Consider the following 12,613-nt stretch of genomic DNA (forward strand, 5'->3'; position numbering starts at 1 on the left):
GGGCTCCAGTGCGTGTGCCACTCCCCAGACGAGCTGGTCTGCAGCGCGGACGTACCTTTTGGGTTTGACAGGGTGACCTCCTCCCCCCTCCAAAGACCCAGGTCAGCCCTCTGCAGCTCCTGAGATACAAGTGCATAAAACTCCAGAGTGGGACCCAGCCCCGTGCCCACCTGCAGAGGGAGCAGAGTCAGAGCAGAGTCAGAGCAGAGTCAGAGCAGAGTCAGAGCAGAGATGCAGTGATGAAGATGTCTTAAACGTGTTTCAGGAAACCGTACCTCATTCTCGTACTGGATCTCCAGCATGGCCCTGGAGCTGCCCAGGTCTTGCATCACCGACTCGGCCTGCTTCAGCAGCTCCTCCCGGTTTATAGTGCGCTACACACACAACACACACAACACACACACACACACACACACACACACACACAAACACAAACACAAACACACAGCACACACACAAACACAAACACACACAGCACACACAGAGGTGTGTACACAGTTAGTCACAGGTTTGAGCATTTCATTCCCATGGTTACACAACTGCTGTGTTAAAACTCTCATCCAAGGGGCCGTTGTTTACCACAGAAAGCCACAGTAACTCAAAGCGTGTGGAAACTGCACCCCCAAAAATCACCTCCCCCCCCATTCCCCCTCCCCTCACCTTCTTCCTGTCGAGCCGCGGGGCCACCCGGCTGTCCTGGGAGTCTGATTGGTTGATCTCGGGGTTGGTGTCCAGGAGCCTCTGCATGGCGCGGTCGCGGTCAAACGCGGTCACGTAGAAGAGCATCTGCCGCGTGTCGAAGGGGAAGAAGAAAGGGCTGCAGGCAGAGGAGAGGAAGAAGTTCATTTAGCACGAGTGGCAAAACGCAGCTTTTACACATATCAGCAAAGAGAGCATGTATGTGTGTATGTGTGTGTTTAACTGGAGTGTGTGTAATAGGAAGGGTCAAGGGCAGTGTGTACCAGGTCTTCCCAAGCTCGGTCAGCCAGCAGGGGATGTTCCCGGTCATGATGACCAGAGGGTCCTGTAGCTGCCGGTTGGCCTTGGCCGTCAGCTTGCTGTTGATGAACTCGCTGGTGGGGATGATCTCCTTACACACAGCATTCTGCAGGGTAGAGAGGGAGTGTTCTGAGAGACTCACACACACACACACACCCTCAGATAAACAGACAGAGCGCGCACACACACACACACACACACACACACACACACACACACACACACACACACACACACACACACACACACCCTCAGAAAAACAGACACAGAGCGCGCACACACACACACACACACACACACACACACACACCCTCAGAAAAACAGACAGAGCACACACACACACACACACACACACCCTCAGCAACAGACACAGAGCGCGCGCACACACACACACACACACACCCTCAGAAATACAGACATAGAGCACACACACACAGACACACACAAACACACACACACACACCCTCAGAAATACAGACATAGAGCACACACACACACACACACACACAAACACACACACACACCCTCAGAAAAACAGACACAGCACACACTCACCCTCAGCAAAACAGACACAGAGCGCACACACACACACACACACACAAACACACACCCTCAGAAAAACAGACACAGAGCACACACACAAACACACACACACACCCTCAGAAAAACAGACACAGAGCACACACACAAACACACACACACACCCTCAGAAAAACAGACACAGAGCACACACAGCACACACACCTGAAGGAGACGCAAGCACGACTGATTCTACTAATGAGCAGCTCAACAAGATCTCCAGCTGCTGAACGAGGGGTACTGTGTCAGGGTTTGGGTGGAAAACCTACAGGGTGGTATATCTCCAGGAAACGGGGTTGGGGGACAGAGAGAGGGGCGGGGTGCACTGCAGAGACCAGCCGTACGTATTGAGGGAGCCACAGACACTCCTGCACAGTGCAGTGCACTCAGGTCTGCGGGGACACTCACTTCATACAGGTAGAACCAGTATCTGCTGATGGAGTGCAGGACCCTGAGCAGCAGGTTCACGTCCCGGGACGGGTCATCGAAGGTCATGCTCTCCGGCGGCTCCGAAATCAGGTACGTCTCCAAGGGGTTGGTCACGCCGGGACACACACCATCTGCGCAGACGGACAGCGGGACACAGGTCATACACTCCCAGAGAGAAAGGCAGACGCGCAGACAGACAGAGGTCTGCGCAGACGGACAGCGGGACACAGGTCATACACTCCCAGAGAGAAAGGCAGACGCGCAGACAGACAGAGGTCTGCGCAGACGGACAGCGGGACACAGGTCATACACTCCCAGAGAGAAAGGCAGATGCGCAGACAGACAGAAGTCTGCGCAGACCGTACCGTGCCACAGTTCGTCGTGCTTCTTGGCGTTGCGGGGCGAGGTTTTGGTGGGGGCGGTCTGCGCACGGCCTCTCTTTCCCCCCACTATGTCCTTACTGCCATCCTCATCCTCTCTCACAGGCTTATACCTGAGCAAAGAGAGCGTAATATTTGTTGTAGCCCAAGGAATATATATAGCTTCGGTAACTTGACATGTACTTGTCATAGCCATTGCCAAGAGTACTAACGATGAACAGTAGTGATGTGTGAGCAAGCAGGTGTCATGTAGAGAATAATGGACATGTACAGAGCGTGTGCTGTGGGAGAACAGGCTCGCGTGGCGGACAGGTACCATATGGTGTGGGTCTTGGTCCAGATGCCGGCCCGGCCGAGCGGGTTGGCCTCGTCGTCGGTGGACTCCCTCTCCTCCTCGGCCTGCAGGCTGAACTGCCGGACCGCCTGGTACACGGTCATGTTGTAGGGCAGGAGGTGCTCCCCCATGTAGAACTGCAGCCTGTGCCGGACGCTGCCCGAGTTCAGGAACTGCGCCGCCTAAAGGGTCAAAGGTCAGGGGTTAGGGCTTGGAGAAAATCAACCAACCGGAGGTTTAAATGTGAAATAAGCTAACGCTGCGAACCAGCGACTCGTCGATTTCATCGTCGGATCCATCGTCGTCGCTGTCCTCGTCTTCCTCTCGAATTCTTCCATAACCTGAAACGAGGAGGTCAAGAGTACCATTTCCATCCATGCGACTGGTCCGGCAAAAAAGAAAAAAAAAATACATAAATAACAGCAGTCAAGAGATTTCTCGCACCTCTGACGACCAGGTATCTCTCGATGGCCTGCACCAGCGCCAGCGGGTCGATCTTGACGGGGCCCCCCTTCCACTGCTTGACATTGGTACAGTCCGGGTGTCTCTGCAGCTGGCACTTGAGCTGGTGAGTGTTGAAGAACTTCAGTGCCTGAGAGCCCCTGGAGAAAACAAGTCACAAATCAATACGATCCAATCAACAACACACACAGACACACACACACATGCACGCACGCACTGTGAAAAGATAAAGAGTGAGAGGAAAAATTCATATGGGCAGGATGAGTGAAGAGGACGGGTAACCCAGACAGAGAGAGAGGGAGGGAAGGACGGAGGGACGGACGGACAGACGGACCTGCTTCCTGTTCCGTTGCCGCTGGGGAAGTCGTGCACTTTGACGGGGAACTGCTCCATCTGGCTCAGGCAGTTGTTCATCTTGTGCACCAGCGCCAGCAGCGGGCCGCTCTCAGAGGGGTCCAGACGGCCCTCGGGCTCCTCCCCCGGGACCTGCAGCAGCGCGGGGAGGGGGGAGTTACACTGACTGACCCCTAGAGCAGCTACACTGTTTGTTCAAATCTGCCAACACTGCCTCAGAAGGCAGAACCCGTTTAACCAAAACAGCGGACCAGTTTGAGATTTATTCACACGGAGGAGTGACGCTGGGAGCGGGTCCGCAGCGGTGCGGGACGGGGAGGCGCGGGCGCTCACCGGGCAGCCGAAGAAGACGTGCAGGAACCTCTTGAGCCGCACGTCCCGGCTGAGGGCGTCCCGCTCGCTGTTGGAGGTCAGGTAGAGCAGCAGCTGCTTGACCAGCCCGCTGTGCTGGATCTCAAACGAGGAGACGTCCGACTCCGAGACGATGCTGCAGATCTCCACAAGGCACTCGATCCCGCCGTCCACCTGCAGGGGGAGCCGGGAGTTAAAACCCCACCCTCCGACTCGGCTCGAACCCTGAGCACAGTCAGCTGGTATTAGAGGAGGTACCTGTAAGTGCAGCTGTTCCGTAGCAGTGCAAAGCCTCTGCAGTACATTCAGCGCTGGGTTGCTACCGTCCACGTTCTCGGAGTTGAAGTAGCGCTCCACGAACTTGCTGGCCTGCTCTTTGATCCAGGCCTTGATTTTGTCTCTGTGTAACAGAAGCAGGGTCTCAGAGGCTCAGTCAGACAGGAGGAAGAGCTTCCTCCAGCGCAGCCATGGAGCGCTGATTCACAGCATCGCTAACTGGAGATCAGCTAACGGAGCTCCGAGACTGATCTCGTGTGCAGCGGCCGCCAACAGATGGTCACACCAGAAGGGACGGAGGCTCCGCCCATGTCTCGCCAACAGTCTGATCTCTCGTCAGGAAGTAAATAAATCATGTTTGGTCAAATCCTCCAAACGAGCCATTTTGTTAGACTAGAAAAATCTAGTGGTTTTGTGAATTCAATTCATTTCATTTCATTAATTCATTTGAAATTTAAATTAAGAAAAATTCAGAAGGTTTATTTTTAAAACTCCAAACTATTTAGTTTTACATTTCATCTGTCGGTGTCAATGCTGTCCATTCTTGGGTGGCCTTCTAGTGGTGGCCTTGTGCATTAGGAGGGACTAACCAATCAAATCAACCAAGAATTACATTAAAATCCACCCAAACTCCTGTGACATAACGACAAGAACAGGCCATTCAGCCGAATAATGCTTGCCGTTGCTATCTAAATTGTACCTAGTTCTTGGACTACCTACAGACCAGACAGTAGCCTGTTCTGGAAAACCCCCAGAATTTCTGCCTCTACTACATGACGTGGCAGGTTGTTTCACACAGTGGCTGCGTGAAAAAATGCTTCCTAATGTCTGTTTGGAATTTACCTTCTGCTAATTTTCATTTAAGTGCCCTCGTTCTTCTAACAGAACCATGACTGCTGGGCATCACCCGGATAGGTGCTACACAATGGAGGTGGCTGAGAAGAGGCTCCCCCACACTGTACAGCTGTAAGAGGGATGAGAAGCACCTCACAATGTGATGAATACTCAGCACACAGCTGAGCCGTACCTGTTGTTGGAGACGGAGTCCTTGGGCGGGGCACGAGCCAGGCCGCTCACTCCGGCTGTGCGGGAGGGCTCAGAGTTGGCGCTGGTGTTCTGGGCGCCCAATTTGCCCCAGGTTTTGGGGTTCAGACTCGCCAGGAAGGAAGATTTTGGGGACTGAGTTGTGGTGGGACTCTTGGCTGAGGGAGTGAAAGGGTTACGGGAAAACGATTATGCGTTTAAATATTTAACAGACGTCCCAGCTTCACCCTGCTCAACTTTCAAAGTTAAATTCAAACAGGGTTAAAATGAAATAATAATAAAACTGCAACACGCACCCTGATTGTCAACTTTGTCATCGTCCCTCGGAGGGGAGTACTTTGGCCTTCTCGGCCCTCGTTTGGGAAGCCGTTTCCTTTTCAGAACGTCACTCAACCTCCTGAAAGACAGAACACAGAACACCAATGTCAATGCCCAGGGCTCTACAGCAACTCTTCACTGTGCTGTGATTGGGTGTCTAGTGGGAGGAGGATCTGGTCAATTGTGTCATACAGCAAATAGGTTTCTGTAGAGGGGTGGGGCTTGGGCAGAACAATACTGTGATTGGATGTTTACAGGAAAGGCAATGGCTGCAAAGCTACACCATTACATCAGATCTGCTCTCTCACCCCTGTGGGCTCAGGTCCAGCGAGTCATCCATGCTGTGCTGGAAGCTGGGGGAGCCCAGGTCGGGCGTGGCATTGGTTGCCGCGGTGGTGGTTGCCGTGCTTATGGTGGTTGTGCACAGGCTGGCTGTTCCACTCGTACACGCCTTTGGGGGGCTAGTGAGGAAGGTCTCTGACTCTGCTAGATTCTTCACCTGGTGCATCACACCTGTACACAACAGAAAGGGGTTTTGAAGTGAAACTCACAGGACAGGCAATGCCTTTCCATACAAACCAAACCTTCAATATTTTACCCAGAAACCAAAATCTAACCAAGACAGTTTCAAAATAGGCGAAAAGCTCTGCAAACTAATGATCTCAGGCAAACACAGAAGTGTTTCCAAATAAGAGATTCAGAAAAGGGCATACAAGTCAAATACCCAATCAGCAAACTCCACAGGTGATCACTTAGATCAGTTTTACCAGACAGTGATAAGGGGGAAAATTACACCACAACACCCGCTCTTCAAACTCTCTAAAGCCTGCTCGTTTCAGACACTTCTATTCAGCAGTTACTCCTGCAAGTCAAGTATAACTCAAGACATTTATTTAGCCAGCTTATATTACTTGGTAGCCAGGTAGCTAGCAAGACAGTATGCTAACCAACCTGTTACCAAGATCAAAGCCACAGTAAAACAGAAGTTATTTTCTTACAGCATCTGGAAATAATTTCATAAGATAAAATAGGCAGCTGCATTGGAGAGTCCAAATGGTTTAACGTAACGTTAATTAAAACGACGAGAACAGGCGATTCAGCCCAACAGTGCTCACCATTTTCCTACCACTAACAGGAACCTAGTGTTTAGTTTACCAACAAAATAGATAGTATCCAGCACCGTATCAAGCCTGGTCTTAAAAACCCTCAGTTTCTGCCTCTACTACATGACCTGGCAAGATATTAGACACAGTAACTATACTGTGTGAAGAAATACTTCCTAATGTCTGAGCAGAATTTACCTTTTGCTAATTTCCATTTATGCCCCCATGTTCTACCAAACTCAACCAAACTCAACGTCAAGAATCTATTGTAGATCATGTTGTTAATCCCTTTTATCAATTTACAAGCCTCAATCAAATTGCCCCCATGTCTAAATTTGAAGAGATTATGCACCTCAAGTCTTTCCTCATGACATTAATCTTTCATACCAGGAACCAATTTAGTTGCCCTTCTTTGAACCTTTTCCAGAACCTCTATATCTTTCTTGGTTCCCAGAACGGCACACAATAGTGTGGTCTGACAAAGGTATAATATTGTATTGTATATAGTATTGTGTAATACAATTTTCTTGGATTTATACTCAGTACATTTGGCTTCATGTGTCAGCATCCTGCTAGCCTATGGTTTTATTTCCCACTTGTAGAACATTTAGCTATACTGAATTTTATTTGCCATGGTTCTGGATTCTGTTTAAATCTTCTTGGATTACTTAGTAGATTCCAAACCATTACCCAAACCTCCCAGTTTTGCCTCATCAGCAAATTTAACTAAGGTACTTTCAATGTTCCCGTCAAGCTCGTTTATGTAAATGTTCTGTTTGTCAACAATATGGGGGCCACAATGGGTACAACTGGTTATTCTTCTTTGTCGTCCAGGACTTTGCCATAAAGACCTTCTATCACACTAATGTACAAGAGCCCAATCAAAAAGTTGCAGTGACGTAATAACTGTATCGTTGTATATATTTCGGATAACAGTGTAGCATAATGGTTAACTTGTCAGAGTAGCATAATGGATGGCTTGTCTGATTCCCATTAGTGACATCGCTATTGTTTTCTTTGAAGCTGACATGCAACAATGTAGTCAGTGCAAGCTGCTCTGCACAAGGTCATTTGCTAAATGTCAAAATGTAAAACATAAAAAATTAAATAAACAAATTAACATTCACATGGATTGCACTTTGTCTTAAAATTTGAGTGCTCAAAGACAATCTCAGTTTGTCACTGCCTCAGGATAAATTTTTGTGGATCTGATCAAGATCTCCAAGGTGTTACCTTCTCGCCGGAAATAGACGCTGAAAACATCCGACAGCTTCTGCATCAGGATCTCAGCCATCTGCAGAGCCCCGACCACGATCCTCAGGTCCTGACTGGACAGCATGGAGGCGATATGACTGGAAAACACACACACACACACACATTAGCAGTGTCCACATCTTCACACAATCAGAACTGCTGACAATCACACTAATGTATAGCTGGAGCAGACACTTTTTGGGAAGATGGAGTAACCGCAAGAATGCCTTTGTTGAACAGAAGTTTTCTCCCCCCAGTGTCAGATAAAAGCAGGAGGCAGAACGCCTCCCCTCTAAGCTGCAGTGTTCTTTAGCGCACAGCAGTCGGGTCAGAGGGAGGGGACTCCAAACCCGACAGCCTCCCGCCTTCATCCTACAGCATGCTCCTAAACGCTATTCAGCAGCCTATCTACCCGCTGAACACCAGGGTCTAACCGAGGTGTACAGCCGAACACTGGACCGCGCCCGACGGGGCGGGGCACCCGGTCGTGTTCCGTGCGTCCGAGGCGTCCGGCCGCTCACCTGGACACGGCGTGGTTCTTGAGCACGTCCTTCAGCAGCTCTGCGTCGGCGAAGTAGATGATCCTCAGGATGGCTCTAAGGCACTTGTGTCTGACGGCGGGGCCGGCGGAGGAGCTGTACACCTCGTACAGGACCCCGAACAGCGTCTTAATGAAGCACCGCGCCAGCTCCGGGTCCTCCTTCATCAGCTGCGCCCGCGCGTCCTCCCGCTTCACCTCCGCGTGCCCGCCTGCGCCCGAGAGCAGCCCAACAAAGCAGCGCGTTAGCCTGGCAGCCCCAGGGCAACCGTGGGCACATGGCACCACAGCCAATCTATGTAAACGTGACCTCATAAGACTCAGGGGCCAGAACGTGTCCAATTCCAGGCACGGCAGACTATGATTACACTTGTAAGGTCCTACAGTAAGGTCACTGCCCTGTAGGTTTCCATAACAACCCTAATCAGGCACACCTGAATCTACTAATTAGGATGCTCAACTAGATCTCTACCTGTGGAATGAGGCGTGCTTTGTTTGAGCTGGAGTGAAAACCTAAAGGATGGTAGATCTCCAGGTACAGGATTGGGAAGCCCTGTCCTACAGGAAGTGAGACTAAACCCATTCAGCTTGTGAGCATGCTCCCTGGCGGTCACATGTTACGCACCGGAGTTGGGATTGGCCATGGGGTTTGGCTTGCGCTGGATTCCCCGGGCGGTTCCCGTGTCCTCGTTGATCTGCTGCATAGAGTTGAAGTCGATGGTGTAGACGCGGCCCAGCGTGGACAGGCTGATCTCGTCCTCCCCGTTCTGGTGCGCCGTCTGCGAGCGTACACATCTGTCACAAACTCACTCCCAAAGCATGCTGGGAAACGCACCCACAGTCTGAGATACATCAGGACCAAGGCTTGCAGTCACCTGGGATAATCAAACATGGCAGCCTGCAAGCCTCCAGTACTCAGTGTCTGGCGGTGGCGGCCCTAAGTAAGGAGACGGGTACCTCGATGATGCGGCTGTCGATGCGGTTGTAAGGGTGCCACAGGCCGCGGTCGTCCCTCCACTGCCATATGGCCCCCTCGCTGGTCTGGGCGCTGCCCTTCTTCAGCATGGCGTCCACCGCGAAGATGCCCTCTCTGGGCAGGCAGGGCATGAGCTCGCTGCGGGGCGGAGCACAGGGTCAGCGGGGCGTGCCGGGGACCAGGCCGCAGGGCGGGGCCGTGTGCAAACGCGAGGCGCGTGTAGCGGGAAGCAGGACGCGGGCTCGGGGGCTCACCAGATCAGCGAGGTCAGCTCATAGAGCTCCTGGGGGCTCCTGGGGACCAGGTCGATCTGCTCCTGACAGCTACCGCTCGACGCTCCGCACAGGAGGAAACGCAGAGTCTCCGCGATGTCTGGGAACAAACACACCGTCAAGAGGCAGTCTGTGTGTGTGTGTGTGTGTGTGTGTGTGTGAGTGCACTTAAACTGAAGACGCTCAAGACCTGGTCAGGTAATGGATTCACCATCTCCTGACAGTGGCATCATTAACCCTTTTAAGGTGTCACAAAGATCACAAATATATCATTAGAATGTTGCTAACAGAACATTCTAATGCTGATGTAACAATCACTACTGGTAATTGTAAGCAACGTACTAGAACAGACTTATTTTTAAAAAACATTCCAAAAACCTAATCTTCAAAGGGTTAATAACAAACTTCCATTGTGATGTCACAAGGGGGTTCAACCGTCGGAGGTGGAGTGGGGCAGGGCGGGGTGGGGCGGGCACTCACTCTGCTTCATCAGCTGCACAGCCAGACAGGGGCAGTTGGAGCACATGAGCGACAGCATGCGCACCACCATGATGAACATTCCGGAGCTCAGCACGGGCGGGGTCACCACCAGCAGCTGCTGGATGTTGGTGAGCAGGTCCCGGGACGCCACCTGCTGCAGCAGGTTCTGTGGGTAGGGGCAGGTGGGGGGAGAGGTCAGAGGGGAGGTGCACTTTCGCGCCACAGAGCACAGAAAAAACAGAGCAGGAGACGCACTCACCTCCTCGTGCTGGAAATTGTCTACGAGCCTGGCGAAACACAGGCAGGTGCTTTCAACAGACTTCTTGTCCTGGAAACAGACACGGAACAAAAATAGACATGAAACCACCATGACTCAATATCATTCACCACGCTTCATTTTTCATCCTCTTAACCCATTTGTCTGTGTGTAGATGTAAGTGGGGGTGCATCCCTGTGGAGGACTTGGTGTAATGTGTATGTACGCGTGTGTGTGTGTGCATCCCTGTGGAGGACTCTGTGTAATGTGTATGTACGTGTGTGTGTGTGAGTGTGTGAGTGTGCATCCCTGTGGAGGACTCTGTGTAATGTGTATGTATGCGTGCTGGTCTCTGGCCGGTACCTGGTGGGTGAGTCTCTGCGTCAGCAGGGGCAGTGAGTCCGAGACGAAGTGGAACTCGTCGGGCGTGATGCTCTGGCAGCAGTTGGCGGCGATGGCAAGGGCATTGCGCTGGGCGTTGATGCTGAAGAACTCCAGGTACAGCAGGCAGTCCGCCAACCCGCCCTGCAGGACAGAGAGGAGCCAAACTCATCAGCGGGGGTTTTATTAAAACGCCCCGCGCGTCTCGAGCGTGGCGGAATACGGTAAGGTCGGAGAGCGCCGCCGGACCGACGCCCGCAGCGCTCCGAGGAAGCCAGGAAAGTGCTGGAGCGCTGAGTCACGGCCGGGAATCCTCACTTACCGCCTGCAGGATGGCTTTGCTGTGTCGTCGTGACAACATCTCCAGGGCAGTGAGTGCTTGCTCCGCCACGTCAATGAACTGGATCACCTGAAGCTGTGACAGGAATAAAGTCACTCATCAGTGGGAACACAGCACCGAGCAGACACAAGGACACAGAGACACACAGACACAGACACACACACACACAGAAGGACACAAGACAGAGAAACACACACAGACACAGACGGCGCACAGCCTTAGCTTCTGGTAGCATGTCAACCGCTATACCTTCAGGCAAAACAAGATAAACGTGCACTATAATTTCAACTACATTAATACTGCTTATTTTAACAATTACTTATTAATAAATACACACAACACTGAAACTTACACTAACAATTTCACTCTTTTTATTATTTATTTAAGCAAAGCAGCACTACATTCAAAGAAATTAATTTAAGTACACACACATAGTTGGAACTGATTTTAATTCAAATGCTGCTGTTATCACAATTTACACAAGTGATAACATTTGTACCGCACAGGCCCTGGACGTGCAGCTGCGTTTCTCTTTCTGCCAACTGACCTTGCTGCTTGGCATCGTTCCATTTAGCCCAACACCACCTGGCGTGTTCAGCGTGGCAATTAGAGTAACTGCAGCTTCTGTTTACTTGGGATTGTTTTAGCTGCACGAGGGATCATGATGGCCCACACGTCCCTTGAAAAGTCAGTCAGGCAGCTGCATCTCTCACAGCGGCGTAGCATTTCAGTTCCAACAAAAGCTGTCACTGAACACCGTCTTTCAACAGGAGGCAAGGTAAACCGCGGGGTCGCTTTCTACCGGCGGCCAGCTCAAAGCAGGCCTAAGGCTCAGCGCACGGGCGGGCCAGGCGGGGGACCCACCTTTTCCAGGAAGACGGGAATGGCGTCCACGACGACGGCGGAGGAGCGCGGCAGCGCCTCCATCATGTAGGTGAGCGCGCGCGACGCGTGGTTCATCTGGGAGGGGAAGCAGACGCTCAGTCACACTGACGCATTACGCCTCACTACTGCAGAGTCACAGGCACGGGAAGGTCTGGCACTTACGATGTCGAAGTTGTGCTCCATCTGCAGCAGGGTGATCTGTTAAAGGAGAGGAGGCACGGTTAACCAGCCGGTAGCGGCGGGGACACGCTCAGTGAAATACAGAGCTGGCGCCGGGCGAGGGCTCACCAGAGCGGGCACCACGCTCTTGACCGGGAACCCGCCGAGCGTCTCCTCGTTGCCCATCACCAGCAGCTGGCACATCTCGATGGCGGCCTGGAGCTGCTGGGACTCGTCCCCCGTTGCCTGGAGACCCTGCAGGAGCTGCTGAGCCTTGGAGCCTGAGGGGCAAAGACAGTGGGGTAAGAGACGGAGAGAAAAGATGCGTCACTCCACCGCACCACTACAGGCCCACAGACCCTGCTCCAAATCATGGGGGGTGTTTACAGGTGTTTGCAGGTGTGTGAAGCCACATCGTGTGAACAGTTTCAGAGGGGAGGTGT

General features: G+C 52.0%; 1 protein-coding gene across 5 annotated transcripts in view; it reads right to left on the bottom strand.

Annotated features, from left to right (window-relative positions):
- trip12 (thyroid hormone receptor interactor 12) overlaps positions 1–12,613 on the bottom strand; it is a 34,527-nt gene that overhangs the window by 5,523 nt on the left and 16,391 nt on the right. For all 5 annotated transcript variants that reach the window (XM_064303710.1, XM_064303706.1, XM_064303709.1 and 2 more), the window contains 27 exons: positions 12,300–12,451; positions 12,174–12,209; positions 11,991–12,086; positions 11,109–11,201; positions 10,769–10,930; positions 10,409–10,477; positions 10,150–10,315; positions 9,652–9,769; positions 9,379–9,535; positions 9,047–9,200; positions 8,405–8,633; positions 7,863–7,981; positions 5,835–6,039; positions 5,505–5,605; positions 5,192–5,366; positions 4,147–4,288; positions 3,871–4,062; positions 3,518–3,669; positions 3,166–3,323; positions 2,989–3,062; positions 2,704–2,903; positions 2,373–2,500; positions 1,987–2,138; positions 963–1,105; positions 661–817; positions 276–374; positions 56–170 (listed from right to left, as the gene is read on the bottom strand). In XM_064303710.1, the coding sequence (XP_064159780.1) occupies positions 56–170; positions 276–374; positions 661–817; positions 963–1,105; positions 1,987–2,138; positions 2,373–2,500; positions 2,704–2,903; positions 2,989–3,062; positions 3,166–3,323; positions 3,518–3,669; positions 3,871–4,062; positions 4,147–4,288; positions 5,192–5,366; positions 5,505–5,605; positions 5,835–6,039; positions 7,863–7,981; positions 8,405–8,633; positions 9,047–9,200; positions 9,379–9,535; positions 9,652–9,769; positions 10,150–10,315; positions 10,409–10,477; positions 10,769–10,930; positions 11,109–11,201; positions 11,991–12,086; positions 12,174–12,209; positions 12,300–12,451 (3,744 nt within the window). The remainder of the gene's footprint in view (positions 1–55; positions 171–275; positions 375–660; positions 818–962; positions 1,106–1,986; positions 2,139–2,372; positions 2,501–2,703; positions 2,904–2,988; positions 3,063–3,165; positions 3,324–3,517; positions 3,670–3,870; positions 4,063–4,146; positions 4,289–5,191; positions 5,367–5,504; positions 5,606–5,834; positions 6,040–7,862; positions 7,982–8,404; positions 8,634–9,046; positions 9,201–9,378; positions 9,536–9,651; positions 9,770–10,149; positions 10,316–10,408; positions 10,478–10,768; positions 10,931–11,108; positions 11,202–11,990; positions 12,087–12,173; positions 12,210–12,299; positions 12,452–12,613) is intronic.

The sequence above is a fragment of the Anguilla rostrata genome, chromosome 12 (genome assembly GCF_018555375.3).
Source record: "Anguilla rostrata isolate EN2019 chromosome 12, ASM1855537v3, whole genome shotgun sequence".
In the NCBI taxonomy this organism is placed as follows: domain Eukaryota; kingdom Metazoa; phylum Chordata; class Actinopteri; order Anguilliformes; family Anguillidae; genus Anguilla; species Anguilla rostrata.